Source organism: Vipera berus (assembly GCF_964194415.1).
Source record: "Vipera berus genome assembly, chromosome: 2".
Taxonomy (NCBI): Eukaryota; Metazoa; Chordata; class Lepidosauria; order Squamata; family Viperidae; genus Vipera; species Vipera berus.
Genome location: NC_138203.1, coordinates 88829724 through 88857176, shown reverse-complemented (window position 1 = coordinate 88857176; position 27453 = coordinate 88829724). Strand labels below are relative to the sequence as shown.

The window sequence follows — 27453 nt, the reverse complement described above, 5'->3', positions numbered from 1 at the left end:
AGATTAAAATATGATTAAATTAATAGCCCCAACACATTAAAATTGGATTTAAAACCTCTCAGTCCAGGCCGGCCAGCTCGAATAGCCAGGTTTTTAGGTCCCAGCGATATGAACGAAGGTCGGGGGCGATCCGGAGTTCCACCGGCAGCTGATTCCATAGGGCAGGTGCGCCCACCGAGAATGCTCTCCCCCTGGGAATCACCCGCCGGCACTCCTTGACCGGCGGGACCCTGAGGAGGCCTTCCCTGTGGGAGCGCATGGGACGATGAGAAGTTGACGCTGGCAGCAGGTGCTCCCTAAGATAATCCGGACCCATGCCATTTAGGGCTTTATGGAGCGCTGCTAACAATACTAGAATAAAGTTAGCCCTTTCAAATATAGAGTAGCAAGCTTATGCGGCTGGTGGAAGCATGGATGCTATGGACTATCTTACAGAATGACTTATCATGGCAAAAGAGAGAGGGTTATTTACAAAATCACAGTGTCCATCATGGTAGCCAAACAGAAAACGACCATTTACCAGATGTCCCTAACAGCGTAGCTCTTTCCAATCTCCCAATTTTTTAACTTTTATATTTTGATTAATCCAGCTATAATTTTCCCCCCCACCCCCACCCCCCCCAAAAAAAAAGATAAAGACCCCTCGTCAAGTCTACGTGGGACCTGGAGACAGCCGAAGGTCTTTTGGCAGCATATCATAGTTTCCATTTATTACAAATATTATTTTAACACAGAAGCCTTTTTAATTAAAACTGAAGCCAGAAGCCGTTCCAAAAGCACGCAGGAGAAGATCTACGGTCACGTTTGCAAACCATAAATGCCGGAATGGCTTCATTGTGCTAAACAGCAAGAAACCTTCCTGGGCGTTTTGACAATGTGTTTCAAAGGTGGCAAAAAAAAAACCCCACAAAAAAACAAAAACCCAACCATAATTTAGAGGCTACCATAATCTGTACGGGCGATCTCGTTCGTAAATGCAGATAACTCTTTAAAACAAGGCGGTCTTCATTTTGACGCGGGGCGATGGCAGAACCCAGACGCCTCTGCCTGCCTTTTCCCGACAGACTGGTGGTAATTTGATAGCTTCGACGCGTGTTTTTGCCAAGGGGAGCCAAGGATTTAAAACGGCTGCCAGGCAGCGCCTCGCCAATCCGAGCAGTCGAGCGAAAGGGAGAAAGGAAAACCAGTCGCTTTTCAGGAATTGCACAATAGGATCGCTTCGGACTGCCGCGCAGGTTAGTCGATTGGGCTGCAGGGCTGCGGGCGAGCGGCAGACTGGAGCCAATAGAGAGACAGGCGAGCTTTGGTTGAAATAAACGCCTCGGGTTTTGTAGGCTACCCGTTTCAAGAGTAGGGAAATGAAGGCAGAGACTTCATTAATGTAAAGGCACCTCTCCGCTTCAGAGTGATGCGGCCCTGCACATTTGTTCGTTTGTGGAAACATTGTCATCATCATCATCATCATCATCATCATTAGCGAGATTATATTATGTAATATTGCTTTTATTTGGGAAGTCCTTTGGCAGGAGATTAAATATGTCGTGCCGAGTAACTCTGAAATGCGCAGTGCAAATTTATCAAACGTTGGGTTCAACTGATGGATAGAAATGCTCTTAAACGTGTGTGTGTGTGTGTGTTTGTGTTTGTGTGTGTGGGGAGGGGGGTGTTGTTGATCAAGAAAACCAAATACGTCCTGCACTGTGAAAATAAAGGCCAGTGCGGTATTGTAGGAGGAAAAGCGCACGAACTTTTAAATTAGGGAGCAATTTCTAAGTCACTACGGGCAATGCCAGTGTGTTAATTTTAGTCCCACAACAGAGTATATTTTTTTAACCTTTTAAAATGAATGGCCTTAAAAGATTTCATTAAAGTCCCACTGAATTCAGTGGGGCTGACCTTTAGGGCAGTGGATATAGGATTGCAACCTAAACTGAGTATGCCGCAATTTGCTTGATTCACAAATCACACTAAGCCATAAAGTTTATGAGTGTTTTTTAAAAAAACATTGGTGTAGTCACAGTATGCTAAACTAAACAAACAACCTATATTTTTGTTAACATTCCTGAGGCTGTCACTAATATATTTGCAAGCAGCGGACTGAATGTACTTGTTCTGTTCCAGCCTACGACCGGCTCTGTTTGTGTGTCAGGGACAACGCCTTTTTCCTTTTTACAGTCAATAGGCTGGAAAGACCCAACCCAAATTTATTAACACTTCAAACAAAAAAGCAATAGAATATTTCCTTCAATAAATGAATCAAAATTGTTAAGGAATTTGTTGTGCAGAGGTCTCCTTGTGCTACCAAAGAGTTGCACAGACAAGGAAGGGTACTGAGAGCAGTAAGAGTCACACAGTAAACACAAGAGTACACTGAGTTGTAAAAGCAAAAAGTAGTTTACTTTTGAGGTGGTGTAAAAACAAAAATGCACAGTCAAAAATAAACAGTCCAAGTAGCAATCCAAAATACAAAGTTTTCTTACCGGTCCAGAGGTCAATACACAGTTCAGGTTTATCACAATAACAGAGCAAAAACAGTAATAGTAGAGAGCCGTGAATTCAGAGAGAGAAAGAAGCTACGTTACTAGCTCCCTCTTATGGCCATGAGAACACTTACACACCCATTGGCCAATTAACATCTTAAAGATATAACATCATGGTTAATATATTTTCAGCCCAACATTGTAGGCTAACACCATATGCCTAACAAAAATATCAAACAAGAGTTAAACAGAAGTATCAAGAACAGACCAGGATTCCCTTAGAATGTCTCCAAACGGTTGCCTTCAGCAACCAGCCCCGCCCACACCTTCCCCTTTTATTATCAGTCCCAAGGCATGGTTTCTCACTGCCTTCTCCTCGTCTCACTGAGTTGCCTCATTGATTTTCTCTGCTCTGCTCTGCTGGATTGCCTTCTGCTTCTAGCGTCTCTGAATACATTCAGCTGTGACTTCTGAGTGCAATACCTCGTACTCACACAGCTGAGCCTTATGAGGAACATGACTGGAGGGGCCAGGCTGAGAGTCCTGCAGTGCATCAGAGCCTCCCTCTGACACCAAAGGCTCTCCAAACCCCTCCTCCTCCTCCTCAGATTCATCGGACTCAGCTGCTGAGAGCACAGGCTGACACTGAATCACAACAGTACTTTATCTTTTCATTTTATTAGCTCTAACTATAAATTTCTAAGGGACAAATATTCTAGCACATCTTACCTTAGTATACGGGATGTACAGGTAGTCCTCGACTTACGACCACAATTGAGCCCCAAAATTCTGTTGTTAAGTGAGACATTTGTTATGTGAGTCTTGACCCATTTTATGAGCTTGCTTGTTAAGTGAAACATTGCAGTTGTTAACGTTTGTAACAGGGTTGTTAAGTGAATCTGGCTTCCCCATTGACTTTGCTTTTCAGACAGTTGCCAAAGGGGATCACGTGACCCCGGGACTCTGCAACCATCATAAATATGAGTCGGTTGCCAAGCATCTGAATTTTGACCCTGTGCCTGTGAGGATGCTACAACGGTCATAATTGTGAAAAATGGTCATAAGTCACTTTTTTTCAGTGCCATTGTAACTTTGAACTGTCACGAAATGAACTGTTGTAAGTCGAGGACTGCCTTAATATTGATCTGAACTGGAACAATGAGATTCACATTGTTTGAGGACGTGACTGTACCATATACTGTAAATCTGGCTGTGGAAGCACTATCCCATCTGAATGTATTGGAATCTGACTGGTCCTGGTGTGGATACTGTTGAGTTATGGTTGAGCAATAAATGGAAGGATCAAAATTTTCCCACTCTTCCTTTAATATTGCAAATTTTTTGAGGGTATACTGCAACTGGCAAATGTGAGGAGACTACGTATTTTTGGGAAAAGACCCTCTTGATTGTTATGTCTGAATAAGGAAGAGCATGTGTCATGAATTGGGTTGTCCTTGCCTGCATTGAGGACACCTATTGTTCTAGAACTAAGAAAAAAAAATCTGGGATTTTCTCAATTTCTGAGTGAAAGGTGCTGCCGGTTTTAGCTAGGAGAAAAATAATTCTTAGGAATCTAAACTTCAGGAAATCATTTCACTAAAAGAAAAACAAGAGCCATGGTGGTGCAGTGGTTAGAATGCAGTAATGCAGGCTGACTCTGCCCGCTGCCAGCAGTTCAATCCACCCAGCCAGATAGGTTATATGCTGGTAGTGCAGTGGTTAGAATGCAGTATTGCAGCTAATTCTGCCAACTGCCAGCAGTTCGATTCTCACTGGGTCAGGGTTGACTCAGCCTTCCATCCTTCCAAGGTCAGTAAAGTGAGGACCCAGATTGTTGGGGGCAATATGCTGACTCCGTAAACCGCTGCAAAGCACTATGCAGCGGTATATAAGTCTAAGTGCTATTGCTATTGTTATAAAGTTGCCAAATTCTTATTTAATCACTCAGGCTGTGGACAATGATGAGGGCAAAGGCTTGGATCCTGAAGCAGCATTTTGAAGGGGTTCCTAAGCAGAGTGACTTTGAATTAATAGAGATAGACCTACCAGATCTAAAGCATGGAGGTAAGAGGAATTGTTGGATTGTGATTTGTATTACAGGTTTCCCATGTCAATAACCTTTGTCCTAGTGTTTTTTTTAAAAAAATATGATTCCTGCACCCAAACATATCTTGCAGAAAATATTAAACACCTTACACTAAAAAAAATTGCTTTGAAAAATTGGATTATGACAAGCGCCTTTAAAGATGTTAATTTAGGGGAGAAATGCATCCTGAAAATTCATGGATGAGTGGTGAGTTTTGCTTGTTTTTAAAGTTTACAATGAATTTGGAAACGGGTCAAATGAAGTCAAGATTAGAAAGTGGGAAACTATATTGTTGAAAGCTGGTTAATTAAATCATGGGCCAAGAGTTTTTGGCCCATGAGTCTATAAAATGAAAGACTGTTTTCAGTGTTGAGTTGTCGAATTTAGGAAGTATGTTTTTGAAGTGACCTGCTCTTACACCATTTGACCAGAAAAATTCACTGAGAAAAACATCACACAACTTAGATGAAAAGCATGCTCTCAGTTTTCATTTATTCCTCCAAGTCCAAAATTTCTAGGTTGTTTTTTTTTGCTCTTTACCCGAGGCCTCAAATTGAATGAATAAACAAATAAAAAATACTTTGAAATTTGTATTCCTTGCTGTTCCCACCTCTTTATTGGTATAATGTATTTCCTTCTATTTCTTACTTATTTTTTCCTAAGGCATATATAACAACAAGATTTTTAACAGAAAAATAGTATAAAAGTTACACATTTTGTATAACTGGTAAAATAGCATGGTGTAAAGAAACTCCCTTGTGCATATAAATTGCATTTTCAGACTAGTGCACCTCTCCCATTTTCTGTCCATTCCTTCCTGGTTTCTTTTAAAGGAAAATAGATTATCAAATGGTAGTTTTCTCTCCAGTATCACGAGGGCAATCCGCTGGGTTATCAATGACAGACACTCGCAGATACAGAACTTTTATTATACACATTAGAAAACTACAACATTACATTACTCTTTGACACAATCGTCATTCAAATTGAGGCCCTTGTCATAACGTCTTACAAGGTTTGAAATTCCCTAGTAGTCCCTTGGCACCAAATCTGAGCTATAGGGAGAGGTGATCAAAAACATCCCAACGAAACTGCTTCAAAAAGTTTTTGGGCGCGTCTAGCAGTGTGCGGGTGAGTATTATCGTGAACCAACAACAACACACTGGAAGTGGTGCCATAGAAAATTCCGCCAAATGTGAAGATGCCAAAGGAGTACTGCTAGTGAAGTTCATGGGGCTGGTTCAACCATCAATTCAGATGTCTACTGTGAAACATTACGAAAACTCAGACAACCCATCCATAACGAGTGTCAGGGCATGCTGACTTCCAATGTGGTGTTGGTTCACCATAATGCTCGCCCGCACACTGCTAGATGCAACCAGGAACTTTTGAAGCAGTTCCATTGGGATGTTTTTGATCACACACACACACCCAATAGCCCAGATTTGGCGCTACTACTAGGGAATTTCAAACCTTGTAAGATGTTATGACAAGTGCCTCAATTTGAATGGCGATTATGTCAAAAAGTAATGTAATGTTGTAGTTTTCTAATATGTATAATAAAAGTTCTGTATCTGCAAGCGTCTGTCATTGATAACCAAACAGAGGTTTTTTTTCCAAATTGCCCTCATATATTAGTTTGACATTTCATAACTTTTTCTTCTGTATTACAGAGCTGCTGCTCAAAAGTGTGTTTCTTAGCGTGGACCCCTATATGAGGTATTATTGTTTGTGCTTTGTGCTTCAATACTAAAACCCCACTTTATTCTGACCATTGACCTTTTCTCCTAATTTCCCAATTATTGTACTTTAGTCATCTCCCAACAGCCTTTTTGATAGCAGAGGGCAGTATGAATGAAGGCAAATATACGTGCCCCAGGATAATGTTGGAGGATGCAATGTGTGTTAGTCACCCAGTATAGAGGTTTAGTTCGCCAAGCTTTCAGAACTGTATTGATCCATTCTGGTGAGATAGAAGTTCCCTGAGGACGGGCTTCAGCATGAGTCTGAAAACCCAAAAGATTAAACCTCTGGTCCCAGTGACCAACTCAGATTGGATCCTGCAGAGGATAAATATACACATTTTCCTAATTTTGGCCTGAAGATGCTTTATTCGGTTAACCTTATGGGCATGTGTACATGAAGCAGCCTTCCTCTCTTTCCCAGCGTATAACTGAGGCTGGCTAACTTCAATTTTTTTCTCTCTAAAAATGTGCAAGTGGCATTTTGCATCTTTTCTAATACAAGGCTATTTGTAGGCCAGGAATGAACTGTTTTGAGCTGCTAGAGACTTGCCCCCTCTTGTTGGTTTGCTGCAAAGTCCCTTCTTCCCATCTAGCCATATGGTTTGTGGTGCTGGAATGACATAATACCACAAAAGTATCAACACCACCAAGAATTCTAGAGAAAGTGGAAGCCCCAAGACTTTTCTACAGTAACTATTTAGAGACAAATATCCAAATACAGATAGTCCTTGAATTACAACCATTCGTTTAGTGACTGTTCAAAATTACAAAGGCACTGAAAAAAAGTGATTTATGACTGTTTTTCACCCTTAGGACCGTTGCAGCATCCCCATGGTCAGGTGATCAAAATTTGGATGCTTGGCAACTAGTTCATATTTATGATGGTCCTGAGGTCATGTGATCACCTGTTGCGATCTTCTGACAAGCAAAGTCAATGGGGAAGCCAGATTCTCTGCCAGATTCTCTTAATAGCTGTGTTATTAACCGAACAACTGCATTGATTCACTTAACAACTGTGGCAAGAATGGTTGTAAAATGGATCAAAATTCACTGAGCAACTGCCTTGCTTAGCAACAGAAATGTTTCACTTAAATGTGGCCATAAGTTAAAGACCAGCTGTAGGCAGATCCCTTTGTTTCTACATTAATCTGGCAAGTCCATGGTTTTAGATAGCTTTGATATATTGCTTTTTCTAACAGTTGCAAGTAAGGCATCATCATTATGTGTAAACTAGAGTCCTTTGCTGTATGACAAGCCCTTCTCTTCATGGTACACCAGAATCTGATGTCCTGATTTATTTGTGATTCTGATCTAGTTGGTATTACTAGAGACACACCAAGCTCAAGACAGCAATGTTATTATTTAAATATAGGACAGATGGCTAAGCCTGCTGTTCTAGACATTTAGCCGAAGCAAATGATACTGGCATATTTTGTGGTTTTTCATGGTCTGGAGAATAGAACATTTATTTAATCATTGTTTGCAGGTACCAAAAGGTGTTTGATGTAGCACAAATGAGTAACTATGTAGCGTCCTGAAAGAATACCTCCCTTGCCAAATTAGAATTTGTTGTAACTTATATTAATGTCTAATTATGTACTTCCATATGACCTAAAAAATAAAGTTGCCACAAGAAGCGGCTTATACTGCAGATCGAAGTACAGTATTCATTGCTGCCATAGCTAGATATTAAACATGACATAAAAGCCTGGCTCTGCCCTAACTTCATTATGAAATGAGTTTGACTCAAGTCCAGGCTAAATTACTTACATTTATGTTTCTCTCTCCTAATGTGAATTAAGCCTGTCAATCATGTCAGTGATTAATTGGCCCCGTGTATTTCTCTAAAGAAAAATTCATACATTGATTTTTGCTTCATTTTTGTTTTGCAGAGTATACAGCAAGAGACAGATGAAGGAAGGGGACATTATGATGGGATCTCAGGTTGCAAGGTAAGATCTACCTTGATTTTTGTCCTGTTCCACCAGCTGCTGGTTGGTCTCCTTTCTTACAGGTGAAGTTAAATTGGGCATTGGGCAATAAAACGAAAAGTAAAGCAACACCCACATTTGTATTTGTATTCTGTTGGAAACAAGTGTGGGCTGAGTCAAAGTAATTACACAAGGTCCTCATTAAGGCTACAATATAAATAGTAAATAATACAGAGTCCACAAGACCTGTCAATTTGGTAGACTTTGTGGCCTTGTCCAAATTGAAGGGGAAAAAAAGCACAATTAAGAATATTCAAATAGAACCTACAGTACATCAAGCTGTATCGTTGGTGCTGTTCCAAGGATAGCTGAATAAACATTAACAAAAGATTCAGGAAAAAAAAGGCTTCCCGGTACAATAAGAGTAATAAAATCAAGTTTTGAATGCATGAAAAGTTCTCCATGTGATACTGAAAATACTCCAATTCAGGGACCATCTTAGCTTCTCCTATGGGGGCTCTTCTCCTCAAGTGATGGAAGGAAATGCAGCTTTTAGATATTTCAAAGCCATTTAGGACTTTACAGAATAATATTAATGCTTTGAAATATGCCTAGAATGGTCTCACAGCACGCTCAACATAACAAATCCCTGCAGCTTTTTAGTGTCAGATTGTGAGTTACCCGGCTCCTTCATAAATGTTTAGAAAGGATGATTAAAAACTGGTTATGTTTGCAATCCATAGAGTTTCTTTGATGACTAGTATAACTAGGTACCTGTGTTGTTTTCAAAGGATTTTGGAAAGCAGAAATCCTTCATTTCCTGTAGGAACTTTTGTTGTGGCAATGGCGGGCTGGACAACACATTTTATTTCCAATGGCAAAGACCTATCACCAATGCTTTCAGACTGGCCAGCAAATCTTCCAAGATCATTGGCTCTTGGAACAATTGGCATGCCAGGGTAAGTGTACCCTAATAATGTACTTGATGGAGATGATGTGATGGATTGTAACCCAGACTTTAAATATTGCTACATGGTACTTGAGCTAAGGGTGGTCCTGCATAGGCTATTAAACCTAAGAGTGATGGTTCCACAATGAGGGATCCTATGAGAAACATACTTTTTACCTGGGAAAGGTATATTCAGAGGATGTCAGCCTAATTCTTCGTTCCCTGATACCAGTGTGGGTGTGTGGGTGTGAACAGCAGCGTGTCCAGAAACATTTTCTTGAGTCCTAACCAAATAAAACTCCTGTGTTTATCTGTTTTTCAAATTCATTTTTTGTTAGTTTTTGTGCAAAATAAAAATGATACAAATTTGTAGAAAAAAGGATCTAAAGTCAAAGTGTTAAGTAAACCGAAAAGAAATAAAAAAGAAAAAGAAATGTATAAATAAATAGCTTCTAGTCTTTCCCTCCCCAGTAATTATAATAAAACATATTTATCTTTAGTCTTTTTAAGCTAAAGATCATAGGTCCCCTCTTTCCATATTCTACCCTTATAATCATCTGACCCATATTTCTTAAGTTCTTTTTTTTTCTTCTTTCAGCAAAAAGTGCACATAAGGTTTCAAGTCACTAACAGTTGTCAGGCACAAAGGATCAGGATTATGTTAGGTTGCAGCATAGAAGATGTATTCAAGTCTATACAGAAGAGTCTAGTCAACTAACCATCAGCACGACAATGGTGCTAGAAAAGATTTTATGGAATTTAGAGGGGGCTGGATTTGGATCATTCATGGCAACATAAGGAGTCTAAACTGATGTCATGTTTAACTCCGCCCCCCCTCCCCCCAGCTCTGCCTGTTCTTCTATACCAGGGGTAAGCAACCTTGGCTCTTTTATGACTCGTGGACTTCAACTCCCAGAATTCCTGAGCCGGCATGGCTCAGCTTAGAAACCTCTCCCTTTCCCCTCAGCATGGCTGGCTCAAGAATTCTGAGAATTGAAGTCCACGAGTCATAAAAGAGCCATGGTTGCCTACCCCTGTTCTATACAATGTAGTTATTGTCTTTTTTCCTAATCAAACAAGTCAGTTTTGCCATCTCTGCACATTTTGTCCTCTTCACCAATCATTCCCCCCATTGTAGGTATTTCAGAGTTTGATGCATACAGTTTGAATAATCTTGCTGCATTTACCATGTACAAAAACAGAAGTCTGTAAGTCTTTTCTAGCTGTTTGTCCAAGAAAATTTCTGGTTCCAGGTAAAAGTTCATCTTTACAATTCTTTGTGTCATTGTGAGCATTGAAACCCAAACATACGGTATATGGCCTTTTTACAGATCTGCCAAGCATAATAAAATTACCTTTCACGTTTTCATATTTCCAATATGTATTTTAAATACCTTTATATGAATCTAGAAAGTTTTTCTGGTGTCACATACCAATGGCATACCATTTTGTAAAAGTTCTCTTTTTAAATTATGACGTACAGTGAATTTTAGTCCTTTCAGCCACGTATTTTCCCTTTGATCCATCTGTATATTATAACTAAATTAAACAAAAAACTACAATGTTGAAAAAGAAAATGCCAGCCTCGAACATCAGCTTTAATTCCAGATCCTGGATTTATTTTTAGGTCCTTTCTGCCTGGTTCAAGTTAAAGTGCTGTCCATCAGACCTTTTGCTAGTAGAAAAAGTTATACAGGTAGTCCTTGATTTAAGACCATAATTGAGCCCAAAATTTATGTTGCTCAGCAAGACATTTGTTAAGTGAGTTTTGCCCTGTTTTATGACCTTTCTTGCCACAGTTGTTAAGTGAATCACTGCAGTTGCTAAGTGAATCTGGCTTCCTCATTGACTTGCTTGTCAGAGTCACGAAAGGTGATCACATGATCCCAAGTCCTGCAACTGTCATAAATATGAACCAGTTGCCAAGCGTCCAAATTTGTGACCAACGGGATCCTGCAATAGTCATTAAGTGTGAAAGTTAGTCATATGTCACTTTTTCAGTGCCATTGTAACTTTGAATGGCCACTAAACAGACTGTTATAGGTTCATTTTAGTTAATCTCAGATCTTTCCTTTCCTTTCCTTTCCTTTCCTTTCCTTTCCTTTCCTTTCCTTTCCTTTCCTTTCCTTTCCTTTCCTTTCCTTTCCTTTCCTTTCCTTCCCTTTCCTTCCCTTTCCTTCCCTTCCCTTTCCTTTTTCACTTGGTTTTTTGATCATTCCTCTTGGCAATTTTTAAATTGTTGGTGCATTTGAAGTCTTACAGTGGATGTTTTAAAGGTTTTCTAATATATTATATCATGTAGGCTGTTGACAGTTGATGGAGTCTGTAGGGACACAAATTGAAGGAATGAACAAACGATGAATGAATAAGTACATAATACTGTATTATTTCAGAATTCCCCATGCGTTTACTAGCCCTCAAAGCTGAGGAATCCCGACTTATTCTATGGTGCTTTTAAAGATATTCTTTATGTGTAAGCAGGTTGTTTCCATTAGTTGTAAATGTTCGTATTTGAGTCCTTTTTGATTTTTATGTTTTGGACATATCATGGTGTCAGTGTTTATTTTCACAAGCTTTTAATTCTTTTTTTCTTTCTTTCTTGCAGTCTTACTGCTTATTTTGGCCTACTGGAGATCTGCAGGCCCAAACCAGGAGAAACTGTCTTAGTTAATTCAGCAGCTGGCGCTGTGGGCAATCTGGTTGGGCAGATTGCTAAAATTAACGTAAGCGGATATGAAATATTTTGGATTTCAACTTCCAACAGCCTGATCAATGCACCAGTATTATGAAAACTCTGGTTTGCTTGTCTCTGCTCTATTTACCTCCATGCTCCTTGATTGATACTGCAGAGAAATTTCTGCACATAATCACCTTATTTGCAACACGCCCATTTAGTCATGGGATGAGGGAATATGATACAATATGATGTCATACGTCTCATGATAGCATCACTCAGTGATACCAACTACACGCGGTATAACCTTCACATTGTAACATTACGATGTGACTGATGCCAATTACATTATTCTCATTTTTCATAATGTTTTTGGGATACCACTGTGGCTTCTTTAGGATGCCTGTGCTTTATGTTCATTCTTTGCATCCATAAAAGTACTCTCTTTAATAGTTATTAAAGCTTACAATTTGCAACAAATAAAAACTAATACAAAATTTAAAAAAGAAAAATTGATAAAATGGATGCAGAGAAGAAAAAAAGTAAAAGTAGAAAAAATAGAAAACAAATAAAAATATAATACGAACTGTATAAAGCTTATAAACTATACAAAGAAATGACTTTCCCATTTCAAGTCAAGTATAAACAATTTTAGTAATTTATCACCTTCTCTTACGACACAACTATCACTTCCCAATGTTTCAATATCAATGATCACCTTCAATGAGAATGTTCTTTTCTCAATATCCCATCCCTTACTTATAAACAAGTCCATAAAACGTTATCATTTTGCTCCTGAGGTTGGCTAAAGTCCATCAATACTTTTAATCTTCAGCCCTTTCAGATAATGTCCTAGAACAGGGGTGTCAAACTCAATTTCATTGAGGGCCGCATCAGCATTGCGGTTGCCCTCGGGGCCAGGTGGGTATGGCCAGGGTGGGCGTGGCCTACTGGGTGGGCGTGGCTAGAGTGCATATGGCCTACTGGGTGGGCATGGCCAGCTCTACATCGTTCGCATCAAGGGTGCCTATGGGGGCCTGGGCAGGAGTGGGACAGATCTGAGGGTCTCTGGCAGAAGGAGGGTCTCTGGGCCAGGGCCAAGGCAGTCAGGGCCATTCCCTCACTGTTTCCAGGATGGCTTTGCGGGCCACATGAAACCACTTTGCGGGCCGGATCTGGCCCCCGGGCCTTGTGTTTGACATGTCTGTCCTAGAACATGATTCTTTTTTGTTTTTTCCTTTGTCCTTTGCTACAAAATTCTGCAAAATTTTGATAAGCTTCGTTTGTCAATCCACTTTATATATCGATGTCATTCTTGCAACCCGTTGCTTTAAAATTTTTTTTTAACTTAGTCTCAGTCTTGCCAGCTAACACTTGTTCCATAGCATCTTTTCAATACACTCTGTCCATAGAGGCAGGCAGTCCTTTTAATACTACTCACTTACTTTTATTCCATATGACTTTGGTGTGTTTTGCTACAGTGGACAAATTTCATTTACCTGTATCTTTATTGCAATTAAGTAATTATGTCATCAGTGGAAGCTTCTTCCATGAAAAGTTGGTGTTGTTCTTTTAAGTGCCACTGTAATGGAATATAGTGATTCTCCGGAGGGAGGGGCTACATTCCAGAAGAATGGGAGGCAACTCAGCCGAGATAATTATGTGTGAGAGGTTGAAGACAGATTCTACCTAATAGTTCACAGATTATATTGTAGGTGCAGAAAATAGAATCCTCAGTCTGGCAGGCTTTTTCTATAGGTGTGAAACAGTAAAGAGCTTGGAAGAATTGCCATGTGTCATTCTTGGTTTTCTACCTGACCGCCACAATACTCACCATCTGATCAATGGGATTTTATTTATCCTAACGTGGCTTTTTGTTTTACTGTATGTAAGATATGTCACACTTTGACCACACCAGATTTATAATTCTTGGGTTTTACTTTGGTTTTTTACTTGCTAAGTCAGGGGTCTTCATACTTGGCCCTTTTATGACTGGCTGAGGAATTCTGGGAGTTGAAGCCCACAAGTCACAAAAGGGCCAAGTTTGAAGAGCCCTGTGCTAAGTCATCCTTTTTGAGCTGGCCTATAAAGTTTCTCTCTCTTGTTTTTTCTCCCCCAACCCCCAGCTAACTCTATCTCACAACTTAATCCCATGAATCCAATCCAATCTCCAATCTCTCCTACCTCCTGTCTCTCTCTGCCTGCCTGTCATCTCTATCTCTGTTGAAAATGGTTTATGAAGAAACTCCCATAGCCTTGCAGAGGAACCTGGTCCTCATTGTTTTTGTTTTTTGTTTTAACTGGCAGGGTTGTAAAGTGGTCGGCACTGCAGGTTCTGATAAGAAGTTGGATTACCTTAAGGAACTTGGCTTTGACGAAGTCTTTAACTACAAGACGGTGAAATCCCTGGAGCAGGCTCTGAGAGATGCTTCCCCCGATGGCTACGACTGCTATTTTGATAATGTACGTACAAGACTGAGTCCAACTTTGGACTGGCCTTTTTATATTTTGGGACACCCCTTGCATTTCTCTCTCCCAGACAGTCCACCACCGGTCTCCTTCTATAATGTACAGTGCATACAATAATAACAAAAATAAGGTTTTTAAATCAGGCTTTCTTGGAAAGCAAACCAACAACCCCATATCTCCCCCTCCCCTTCTAGGTAAGGTTTTTCAGGGTAGGCATGAATTGTTGGAAGCAGGTATATGTGTTGTTTGTGACCCACCTTATGTGGGTTCAGCTGAGAGGCTTATTCCTCTACCTATAGATGTATGTTTCTGAGCACCTGTCGGTATATGGGAGGAAGACGAGCAGGTGTGAATGGAGGACATGTGTGGTCTGTGTTTACATGTGTGCACCTATATTAGTTGTGCTCAAGTACCTGATGCAGGTACGCCTTGCTTAATGACCGAAGCCAGGAGCAGAATTTCTAAGTGACGAGGTTGTAAAGCACATTGTCAATTGACTACAATGCTTCGATATGGTAGTTCCTAAACTTCCGGTTGCCACCACTGAGCCAATCCCACATTCTTAAGCATGATGTCATGCAATTGCCATTTGTGACCTCCTTCCAGCTTCCCCATTGACTTTGCTTGTGGGAAGCCAGATGGCGACCATGTGGCTGTGGGATGCTGCATGCAATATTATAATTAATTGTGAAGTAGTTGCCAAGCACCCAGATCCGTAATCCCATCGCTGTGGGGATGCTGTTATAGTCATAACTATGAGAACCTGTCATAAGTACCACCTGTTTAGTACTGGAACAGTCACTGAACGAATGGCCATTAACCAAGGCCTACGTGGTGCAGGCCACCCTCAACCACAGTTGAGCCCAAAATTTCTATTGTTAAGTGAGAGCTTGGTTAAGCTTGCTCCATTTTACAGCATTTCTTGCCTTAATCGTTAAGTGAACGACTGAAGTTGTTAAATTAGTAACTTGGTTGTAAAGTGAATCTGGCTTCCCCATTGGCTTATTTTATTTATTTATTTATTTTAATTCCATTTATATCCCGCCCTTCTCTGAAGACTCAGGGCGGCTTACAAGCTTAGCAGTAGCCTTCATTCTATGTATATGCCTGCTTATTAGGGCTTTCACACACACCCCAAGCAGCATTATTACAAAGTCAGCTTAATTGCCCCCAACAATCTGGGTCCTCATTTTACCTACCTCGGAAGGATGGAAGGCTGAGTCAACCTTGAGCCTGGTGGGACGCGAACCTGCACTAATTGCAGGCAGCTGGTGTTACTTAAGGAGGCATTAGCTCACTGCTCCACCAAGGACTTGCTTGTCACAAGATCGCAAACAGTGATCGCATGACCCCGGGACACAGCAATCGTCATAAATGTTAACCATTTGCCAAGCATCTGAATTTTGATCCCATGACCATGGGGAATGCTGCAAATAGTTGTAACTGTGAAAAATGGTCATAAAATCACTTAATTCAGTGCCGTTGTAACTTTGAGCAGTCGCTAGCTGAATTGCTGTAAGTCGAGGACTATCTGCATACTCTGGAGTCCCAAAGGTTTGTCTTACTTGAAATTTGATTGTTTGGTTTTTCTTATTCTTTCCTCTAAAAAAAGTTGTCTGTGGAGATTCTCAGTCATCCAGGTATGGTTATCCCAAAGGTACTGTCCCAAAGAAACACAAGAAAGTCCAGTTGCCTCCAGAAAAAAAAATGCAACTTTGGGACTCTAATAAAGTTGTTTTCTTTTTCTGATTGAGCCATTTAGTCTGACAGGATATGTGTATACATATTTTGAATTTGATTCATTTGAAGCCCCAAATATTTGTTTTGTGTTCAAAAAGGGTTAATCTTACTACTCCCAAAGTAATTTGACCTTTTTTTATTTTTTTATTTTTAATCCCATTTATATCCCGCCCTTCTCCGAAGACTCAGGGCGGCTTACAATCTAAGAAGCACAAATCAATGTGTTTAGCAATAGCCTTCATTCTATGCATATGCCTGCTTATTAGGGCTTTCGCCCCCCCCCCAAGCGGCATTATTACAAAGTCAGCTTAATTGCCCCCAACAATCTGGGTCCTCATTTTACCTACCTCGGAAGGATGGAAGGCTGAGTCAACCTTGAGCCTGTGTTCAAAAAGGGTTAATCTTACCACTCCCAAAGTACTTTGACCTTTGGACACTTTTTATGTGGCTAGTTCAAACTCAAACAACTGTTTTCAGACTTGAAAATAGATCCTGTGATCCAGGTAGAGTTGACATACATAGTCACCGGTGCACAGAGAAGACCCCTCTTCGCTCACCCATAACAGCTGATAACTTTATTCATTCTCAGGGGGGGTAGTTCCCTCCCTCCCCCCCCTTTTTTTTACATTTACCAAAATACTTGATCAAAGCAACAGTCGCATTTATGCCCTGATTTTGTCTTTTTACGCCATGTTTGAGAAAAATCAAGGAATGTGTTGTGTTATTCCTGTCCCGCAGAACAAAATTCAATGGCAGCTCCAAGCCGCGGCTCCTCCCAAATTATTAAATTAAATTCCTCTTCTCTTTTTCAGCTTGTTCTGGGCATCCAGAACCCACCCGCTGGGTTAGCAGTTTACACGGAGCAGTTTTAGGCAGGCTTAACAAAAAGAAAATAGGCAGGGTAACTATTTGTGGCAGAATCAAGAATTAACTTCCCTAGTATTAGATGTGACCTCCTGCTTCCTCCGACTGGGAGATGTTTTAAGTGCTTGAAATTCCCAAAGCAAAACTCTGTATTTCTTTCCTGTGATCTCTGCTGCTAAGAAGGGATTATGGGCATTAGTGAAGCTCTTTCAAAATAAACCCATGTCGATCAGTCAACAATATCCCTCCTCTGGGGAGTATTTTAGTCTTGGCAAATGTTGTGTTGTCTTTGTCTCCACCAGGTGGGAGGAGAATTTTCCAGTGTTGTTTTGGAGCAAATGAAGACATATGGGAGAATTGCGGTGTGTGGTGCTATCTCCTTGTATAATGACACCCAGCTCAAGAAAGGTGCAAATCTCTTTTTCTTTCTCCATGCTGTTTGCTTTCTTCTCCTCCTCCTTCTCCCCCACTCCTCCTCCCACTTCTCTACCTCCTCCCTTTTTTAAGTAAACATTAAAAATACAAACTAAAGTAAAGGGGGGAAAAGCAGGGGAATAACAGGACAGATTAAAGAGTGACAAAAAATTACAACAAACGAATATATAACAAAGGTGACCTCCAATGTATTTCAGCACAGAGATAATAATACAACAGTTTTTTAACTTTAAATGAATAATCAATATTTAAGTTATCCTCAAATACAATAAACATTTTAAAAGATCAATATTCCTATTATAGTCACTTAATTTTAATCTAACACATAACACATACATTGTCAAACATATATTTAAAAAAAAACTACTTTTGAAAGAAGACTAAATACATAAAATATTCTACCTCAGGGTAGAAATTAATGGAGGATGTGATACACCTTGTATCTTTTCTTTTGTCTGCCTTCATCTTTCTGTTAGTTTTTATGAAGATGGAAGAAGAAAGCTCATTTTAGGTTTTTGAGCATAATAGCAATTTGGTATGCTTGCCAGCCAAATGGTATAATAGTAATATTTGATAGTGAGTGGGGAACATGGACAGATGTTTCTGGGCAAATCTCCTTGTTAGAGAGAGAAAAATTCTAGTGACTTATTTCTAATCCTTTACTGATCATTTTTATAATGAAACCACATTTGTTTTACAATAAATATGAAACTTACTTAATGCTACACTTTGCAAAAGAGTTGCTGTTCCTTTAAGAGATATATTAAAGTGCTTTAATGATTCAATTTATTAAAGCAGCAGCGTCTTTTAAAAGCTCATATCCAAAACTGTGCTTTAAGAAATAGTACTACTGTTGAATTACTTTTGAAGAGAATCAGTCCTAAAAGAACATTTAGAATAGAAAAGAAATAATCAACTCCCCTGGGCCATTTCACTTTAAAAAAAAGTTAAAGCTTTAAGAATATATATTTTCATGTTATTGTGGTTTTTTAAAAGAACATGCCCACATTTGGCCAGTTTGGCATTGCAGTTACAATATGTTTGAGTGGTTATGTATATGTTTCTGTCTTCAAACCATTGTTCCTTGTTTCTGCAAATTTTCTCCTGCTGCAAAGAAATTTGCAGAGTGCTTTCAGATTTTTTGTTCGTTCATTCATTCATTCATTCATTCATTCATTCATTCATTCATATATAAAATGTATTGGCTGCCCATCTTACCATAGGTTAACTGGGTGGCTTACAGTTACATATAAGTTAAAACATTAACAGTTAAAAATCAAGCATTAAAACCAAAGACACATGGGGAGGGCAGGGGTAGAGTGGGTTGTGGGTGAGATGGGATTTGTTACTAATCATTGAGCTCTTCCCCTGTTGGGGCCCCTAGTCAACTGGGAAAGTCACGTCTTTAGGCCCTTATGAAAAGATAGGAGGGTTGGGGCCAACCTCACATGGGGCGGGCAGGGCAAAATATTCCAGAGGGCAGGAGCCACAGCAGAGAAGGCCCCCCTCCTGGGGCCCCCAGGTGGAATAATCGAGCTGACGGGACCCACAGCATACCTCATCTGCGGGCACGAGTGGTATGGGCCAATCCCAGTGGCATGAGACAGTCCCTCAAGTAACCTGGATCCATGCCACAAAGAGCTTTAGAGGTGATCACCAACATCTTGAATTGCACCCAGAAGCAGTCTGGTAGCCAATGCAGCTTGCAGAGCAGTGATATTACAGGGGCTATTCTTGGGGCCCCAAAACTACCCGTGCTGCCATGTAGAGGACATTACAGTTGTCCATCTGTGAGATGACTAGGGACTGAACAACTGAGCGCAAGTGAATCAAACCAAATACCATATTTATCGGCGTATAACACGCACCGGCGTATAACACGAACCTTATTTTAAAAAGGAAATTTCAGGAAAAAAACTTAAATTTCGGATAATGGGTCATTAACTATGGGTCATTAACATTATATCGGTGTATAACACACACACATCATTTGCCCCCTATTTTCAGGAAGAAAAAGTGCGTGTTATACACCGATAAATACTTTGGTTGGTTCTCTGGGTGTTCCTTATTTTTGTTTACTGCTGTTGTTGGTGTTTTCATGAGATCCCCAAATCCCACCCCACTCTGCTGCCACCCTGGTTATTTCAGTTACCTTCTGGGAGACAACGCCTCCTGACTGCCATTCCTTGAGGATTTTTGGGATGAACAAAATGTTTTTCTTGACTGGAAAGCAGGACTTCCACAGGTGCTTCTTGGCCACCTAAACCAGGGGTCTTGTGGACTTCAGCTCCCAGAATTCTGGGAGCTGAGGTCCACAAGTCTTAAAGTTGTCAAGGTTGCAGACCCCTGGCCTAAACCATGGACCCTTCCCCTGAAAAAGACACCCAGATGTTCTTCTTTTTGCTTTTCAGTGGTTCATTTCCACCAAATTGAGTAACTTTGCCTGAAAACAGGCAGAAGCAAATTTGGCATTTAGTTGTAGATACAGGTAGTCCTCGACTTACAGCCATTCATTTAGTGGCTGTTCAAAGTTACACCAGCACTGGAAGTCACTTACAACCTGTACTTGCACTTAAAATGGTCACGTGGTTAAAATTTGGGTGCTTTGGCAACTGGCATGCATTGATGATGGTTGTGGTGTCCCAGGGTCATGTGGTTTCCATTTGTGACCTTCGCAGTTGGCTTCCAACAAGCAGAGTTAATGGGGGAAGCCAGTTTCACTTAACAACATTTCTTAACTGCAAGCGGTTTGCTTAACAACCATGAAGAAAGTTCTACAATAGGTTGTGACTCACCTAACAACTGCCTTGCTTAACAGTAGAAATTCTGGTTTCAGTTTTGGTCATAAGTCGAGAACCACTTGTATGCATATATACAGACACCAGGGTCACAAGAAAAGCATAGCAGGATGGAGAAAACTGAAGCCATTCACCATTGTTCTTTGGATAGAATGTGCCCTTAAAGTGAGATTGTTTTCTTGCTAATAGTATAGAAATGGCTTGCAATTGTCTTTTTCGAAAATGTTTTTCATCCTAAACCAGAGGTCTCCAACCTTTTGGGCACCAGGGACCGTTTCTGTGGAGAGAGGGTTTTCCGCAGACCGGAGGGAGTGTGGTTTTGTGTGCTGCCTGCATCTCGTGGATGGGGCTTTCCTTGTTTGTGCGGACCGGTTGCTAGTATGCTGTGGCCCAGTACTGGTCCACGGACCGAGGATTGGGGACCCCTGTCCTAAATGTTCCCAACTAGTTTCTCATTCAGGTACTAACCAGATCCAACCCTCAACCCACTCAAGTTTACGTAGTAAAAATAAGTATAGATTTAAATTACAGTTCCAGGATAGATCAACCACACCTACCTATCTTTCTTTCTTTCTTTCTTTCTTTCTTTCTTTCTTTCTTTCTTTCTTTCTTTCTTTCTTTCTTTCTTTCTTTCTTTCTTTCTTTCTTTCTTTCTTTCTTTCTTTCTTTCTTTCTTTCTTTCTTTCTTTCTTTCTTTCTTTCTTTCTTTCTTTCTTTTACAAAAATCCTTAATTTTGAAACAGTATTCATTCAGGGTAACCTGGCTATGTGGCAACAACAACTGTGAACTTTTGTGTTTGAAATTTAATGAGTGATGCAAATAGTTGTGCGCCACTAGAGGCCAGTCATGAATTGATTACTTGGATCTGGTTTGTTCAGTGAGCCACCACTGACCAGAGTCACACAATGCTGAGCCAAAAACCAAACTGTTCATTTTGTGTAGAACCAGCGTCAATAAAAATCAAAGCCTTTCAAATAACTTTCTTTAAAGTCTCATGAAGTTCTGGAGAAGTAAATGTTTATTAGGAAACACTATACAGTATAGTAGTATTTTAAAAGCTGAAAATTCCCTTATGTTAATTGTGGCTTATTTTGATTGTTACATGGTTGATTATCATTTTGTTACCAACAAAACTGAAAGTTATTTTCTTCCTGGATGCCTTTTCAACTTTGCATTCCAACTGACCATCTTGAGATTTCTGGTGGTCTCCTGTTCAGGTTTTAACCCAAACTGACTCTGCTTATCACTCCAATCTCAGATAAAATTTGGTGCTTTCACCTGCTGAGACCAAAGTTGTATATCCTTCATGGAAGATCTGTGATACCTGTATAAAAGGGGTTCCTTGGTATTCAGTCCATGATTGTGCCTGTCCTCTTGAACTTTCTAACGAGCTAAGAAGATGCAGCTGGTCAAATAATGATGAGGGCTCTTTTAATTTTGATTTTCTGCCAAGCTATAGCCAGGAAAGTTTAATTTTTCAGTAATCTGATTTAGATATTATGCTACTCCATCACTGTCACCATGCAGTAATTCCTTGTAGTAGTTAACAATAAACCATAGGTTTATTTGATTTTAGCTTAGTTGTTTGAACCCAATTGCATTCGGTTGTTAGCAAGGACCACTTTTGAAGACCTGGTAAGTCCAACCAATATTTAGGATTTATTGGCAGCAGAATCAGCAGCAGAATAAGAATACAAATATTGTTCTGCGCTATTCTTAGGGACAGTGGAAATATTATACCACGACTTTCAAACCGTTTAAAGAAATGTGGTTACAGATGGTAACTAGATCAGTCTTCCTCAAGATTCGCGCAAAACTAAAATGAATGTTTTACATTTTTAGCAGGCAAGAGATACAGTGGCTTCTCTATGCAAATCTGTCTCCCCCTCTTCAGTTATTTGATTTATACCAAAGTGCTAATGCTTCCCCATAAGTACATACCATTAAGACCAACAGTGGCTGTTTAAGAGGTAGACAGATAAAATACAGGATGGAAAACATGGATTTTTGTGGTTTGAGAGTCATATCCTACATTTTCTTGTAGGAGCTAAAGGCAGCATATACTGCCTTCCCACTTCTAATTCTCCCCCCGCACCCCCAAGCAACCACATGAAATGGATTGGTCTAAGAGAGAATGATTGACTGCCAAGTCACCCAGTGAGCTGCTGTAGCTGAAGAAGGACTACACATTAGATCTTCCTGCTTGGGGACACCCTTAAAATCTTCTCGCTCTTAGTTCAGGGCCTCCCTTGCTCTATTATATTTTGTTCAATCCAATTTTTAACACGGTCTCAATAAAAGACATCCCAAAGTATATACAGTTAGTCTTCAACTTACGACCACAATTGAGCCCAAAATTTCTGCTGCTAAGCGAGACAGTTACGTGAATTTTGGCCCATGTTACGAATTTTCTTGCCACAGTGCATTAAGGGAATCACTGTTAGTAACATGGTCAAGTGAATCCGTCTTGTTAGAGGGTAGCAAAAGGTGACCACATGACCCTAGGACACTCATAAATAGGAGTCGGTTGCCAAGCATTTGAATTTTATGTGACCATGGAGATGTGGCAATAGTCGTAAGTGTGAAAATCGGTTCTAAGTCATTTTTCCCCCGATGCTGTCATAACTTCAGATGGTCACTGAACAAATTATTGTAAGTCGAGTATCTAGTATACTGTAAATATAGTCTACCTGTGCTGTTTGTGTTTAAGACAATTAATGGGTCAGTTTTAAGTATGAAAAAAAGCAGTATGTTGGTAAAGAATGAGGTAAGCTGAGAGAGCTGTGAAGCAGATACGTGAGATGTCACCGTTTGCATTAAAATACTGTCACCTGCTATACAAAAATGGCACAGCAAAGTCATGTGTTCACAGGGATGAGACAAACAACCAGAGCAAGTAGGAAAATAGCAAAATCATGCAGCTACTTTGAGAAAATGTGACCAAGCCATAGCTGTCTTAGTTCTGAGCAACTCATTCAAATGACTCTCGCCTATCTTTCAGCTGGTGTTTGCTTGACCTCGCTTTAAGGTGAAAACCAAAATTGGCTATATTTGAGCAAGAAAATCAGCTTAGGGTCTTGTTCAGAAGCAGCCTTGGATCACAAAACTGACCAAAAGCAGGATGGTCAGGCTTTGTTGTGATTCAGCATCAGCCTGTGGTTCCGGCAGCTGAGTCGGATGATTCTGAAGAGGAGGAGGAAGAGGGGTTTGGAGAGCCTTTGGTGTCAGAGGAAGGTTCTGATGCACTGCAGGACTCTCAGCCTGGCCCCTCCTGTCTTGTTCTTCATCAGACTCAGCCGTGTGAGCACAAGGGATTGGAAGAAGACAATCCACAGCTGGCTTTGTTCAGGGACACTAGGAGCAGGAGGCAATCTAGCAGAGCAGAACAGAGGAAGGCAATGAGGCAACTCGGGAGAAGGCAATGAGAAGCCACGCCTTGGGACTGCTGATAAAAGGGGAAGGTGTGGGAGGTGCTGGTTGCTGAAGGCAACCGTTTGAAGATCTTCTGCTAGAGTCCTGATCTGTTATTCTTGTTTAACTCTTGTTTTAACTTTTGGTTTAACTCTTGAACTTTTGGTTTAACTTTTGTTTGAACTCTTTGTAAATAAATTTGGTTGGGGTTTTTCCAGCCTGTTGACTATAAAAAGGGGTTGTCCCTGACATTCAAACAGGGCCAGTGATAGGCTGGAACAGAACAGACTTTGATGGCTAACCTTGCTGATGTTTTATTTGCACACTGGATTGTATTTGGAAAGAGACACGCTTACATTTATGATTCAGTTGCAAAGGCTCAATGCAATTTCACTTGCAAATTTTTTTTTACAAAAACCATATTACGCTGACCGTAATTGAGAAAATACTGCTCTCTCTCTCTTTTTCCCCCCCAAGTGGGCAGAATATTGCAGGAAACTAGGAAACATAACATATGCAACTTTGGGTAACAGGGACAGGAATGAAGATACGGTGTGACAGGACAAACTTTCCTAACTTTTTCTTCTCTGCACTCTTTTCTAGGGCCATTTGTCCAGGTGCCCATGATCATGAAACAGCTGTACATGGAAGGTTTTCTAGTCACACGTTGGAATTATAGAAAAGATGAAGGGCTGAAGGCAATGCTGAAATGGGTTCAAGAGGTATGTCTATGTGCAATCCAAAGGGAAAAGATCTTGAGCCCGAGGTGGCATGTCACGGGAATTTTCTCTCCTCATTTTATAGCAAGTTCAACCCTTTGATATTGGCTGGGCTGAATAACTTTGGTCTGCAGAGGAAAACACGCAAAGAGCTGGATTCTGAGTTACTGCGAGTATTGCTTATTATTTTTATTCTCGAATACATTCAGGAATAGATCTTTGTGTACTCCAGGGTAGAATGTGGGCGTGGATATGTCTAAAACGCACATGTCACGCTTTCCCTTTGTCTTGTCTAAGTGTATTCTTAGATGTTAAATCCCAGGGAGAACTGCTTACATTTTAATGTTTTACTTTTCACCTAGGGGAAAATTAAATACCGTGAGGACATCACCAAGGGTTTCGAAAACATGCCCGCTGCGTTTATGGGAATGCTCAAAGGAGACAACTTTGGAAAGGCAGTAGTAGAAGTATAAAAGGCACTAAGTTCTGCCTTTGAAAGCTCCACAAATCACTGTACCTGCACTTCCTTATGGTCTGACTTGTCTTCTTGCCAACAATTATCTCATTGTCTAAGATTATGCGAATCTACTATGCCACTGCAGCATGCCTCAAGTCTGGCCAAAACAGAAAATCAAGATTATCATGTGAAGTCTAAGGACAAAAGAAACAAATGCCACTTAGATTTGTTATATCCTGCTGTCAGTATGTTGCCTGAAAAGATGAAGCACACAGAATCCTTTCTTATCCATAAATAGTTTCTACATCCAGAGATTGTATTCAGACATGTTATATAGATGGTTGGGTGAGCTTGTGTTGGTTGCGAAATCACGATATTAAAAAAAAATCTGTTTTATGTGTTACAGTATAGCTTTAACCAGCAAACAATAGAAACAAGAGAACAAAAAAGATAAAACACAAATAAACATTTACAGTCCCTCTGAAGCCTTGCTGCTAGACAACAAAACTTTGCAACTTTGTGGGTTGTAGAAAAAGCCTTATGGGCAAGCGGAAAATCAACAAAGGAACTGGGAATTTCTGCTAGAAAGAGAAGGATAAGATTTTGGCACCAGGTTATATAAAACGTGCGATACAGGTGGTTCTCAGGTTGCGAACCTAATTGGGACTGGAATTTTTCACTAAAGAAAATATTCAGTGACAGTGGAATATAGCAGTTTCTTCATCTCCACCATGCTGTGAAGGGCAGCCAAAAGGGCAGAGATGGGGGAGGGGAGGGGAGGGCAGAGTTAAAGCAGAGGGGCCACTGCAATGGTCATAAGTGTGAGAACTGATCGAGCGTCCCTTTCTTCAGTGCCATTAGTGGTGGGATTCAGCCAGTTCACACCAGTTCAGCAGAACCGGTAGTTAATTTTTTGTTGCCCAGGCCCAGAATGGACTTCCAGAAGCGGCAGAGAACTGGTTGTTCCCATATTTGAATCCCACCACTGGTGCCACCTTATTGTTGAAGGGTTGCTGAACAAAGGGATGTAACACAAGGACTACGGTATGTGTTATTGATTCCAACTCTTGAGTGCCACGAGGGCAGAGACAATGAACCATGGGGAGATTGCCATTACCTACTCTGAAACAGTGGAGAAGGAAGAGGGTTACAATGAGTAAATGCCCAACACTCGGTCAGGGAGTAAATATAGGCAGCCATGCTTCTTCCAATTGTTTTTGATAACTACAAAAACTGAGCAGTCAGATTTTTAACTGGAAACCGAACAGGTTTGTAGGAAGGGTTTGAAAAATGCCACAAGCAGCTTTTGCTTAAATGACTTCTTCCAAGGGGATGGGAAAGTATGACTGAACAGAGCAACCCAGTGGTCGACAGATAACTTTAAGTCAATAATGAAAGATTAAAGGGCAAACTTCTTTCCACTCTGGTTCTAGCCTAAAAGCTGCATTTGGGAATACTGAATCTAGAGCTAAGGAATTTGGATTGAAGAGTCCAGAAGGGTATAAAGTCAGAACATGGGTCAAGTGTCATGTAAAATAATAGTTGTAATGAAACTTTTGTCTGATGGCACCTATTACTTTGTGTGGGATGATACGGTGGGATTGCTGCAGTACTTCTTTGGTCCACACTGGTGACATAATCAGCATCTTTTGCCATTGGGTTTCTCTCCCCCCAATATTTTTTTTAAAAAAATTATTCCATCACTGGTCTGAGTAAAGTTTTTAGGCTTTCTTAATAATCTTTACCTTAGTTTTGGGACAGATAGCCATCAAATCTTTTTAGGAATATATTGGACCAAGAGAGTAAGGCCAGCACTCAATAGAATAATAGCATCATCCACATAAAGCAGGGGTGTCAAACTCAATTTCATTGAGGGCCGCATCAGCATTGCGGTTGCCCTCAGGGGGCCGGGTGGGTGTGGCCTACTGGGTGGACGTGGCTAAAGTGTGTATGGCCTACTGGGTGGGCATGGCCAGCTCCATCGTTCGCATCAAGGGTGCCTATGGGGACCTGGGCAGGAGTGGGACAGATCTGAGGGTCTCTGGCAGGAGGAGGGTCTCTGGGCCAGGGCCAAGGCAGTGGGGGCCATTCCCTCACTGTTTCCAGGATGGCTTCGCAGGCCGCATGAAACCACTTCACGGGCCGGATCTGGCCCCCGGGCCTTGTGTTTGACATGTCTGACATAAAGGAAGATGGGGAGATAGTTACAAACGTCGAAAGATGGATTCAAACAATACGCTTACCCACAAGAGCACAAGCTCCCTTTGAGAGGCATCTGATCCAATCCCATGCACCCTTCTTCTTAAACACCTTTCTCTCAGACTAACTCACTTCTCTGCTTGCTCAAAATGAAATTGCATTTTGCTAAGAATGCAGGTAATCCTCGATTTACAGCCATCTATTTAGCAATCTTTTAAAGTTATGACAGCACTGGGGGAAAAAAAGTGACTTATAACTAGTCCTCGTACGTATGATGGTAGCAACACCCTTGCAGTCACGTGATCAAAACTTGGGCATCTCTTAGTTGCAGGGCTTCTGCCATTGCTATATAGTGGGTAAATCACAAGAGACTTCTCCATTTCCAGGAGAGCTGTTCTCTGAACTTCCCTGTCCATAATTTTGATAGAACACTGTGATTTAAAAAGCCATTTGTGCCCATTTCTAATTCAACTAAGAATATGCAAAAGATAATGT

General features: G+C 40.6%; 1 protein-coding gene across 1 annotated transcript; it reads left to right on the top strand.

The window, feature by feature from the left end:
- The first annotated feature begins 630 nt into the window (after positions 1 to 630).
- PTGR1 (prostaglandin reductase 1) lies at positions 631 to 25226 on the top strand. Its single transcript, XM_081321681.1, has 10 exons — positions 631 to 1235; positions 4429 to 4544; positions 6240 to 6285; positions 8204 to 8263; positions 9034 to 9201; positions 11797 to 11914; positions 14173 to 14328; positions 17241 to 17346; positions 24187 to 24305; positions 24665 to 25226. The coding sequence occupies exons 2-10, from the start codon at positions 4439 to 4441 to the stop codon at positions 24773 to 24775; spliced, it is 990 nt and encodes a 329-aa protein (XP_081177807.1). The 5' UTR covers positions 631 to 1235; positions 4429 to 4438; the 3' UTR covers positions 24776 to 25226.
- The last annotated feature ends 2227 nt before the right edge of the window (positions 25227 to 27453 follow it).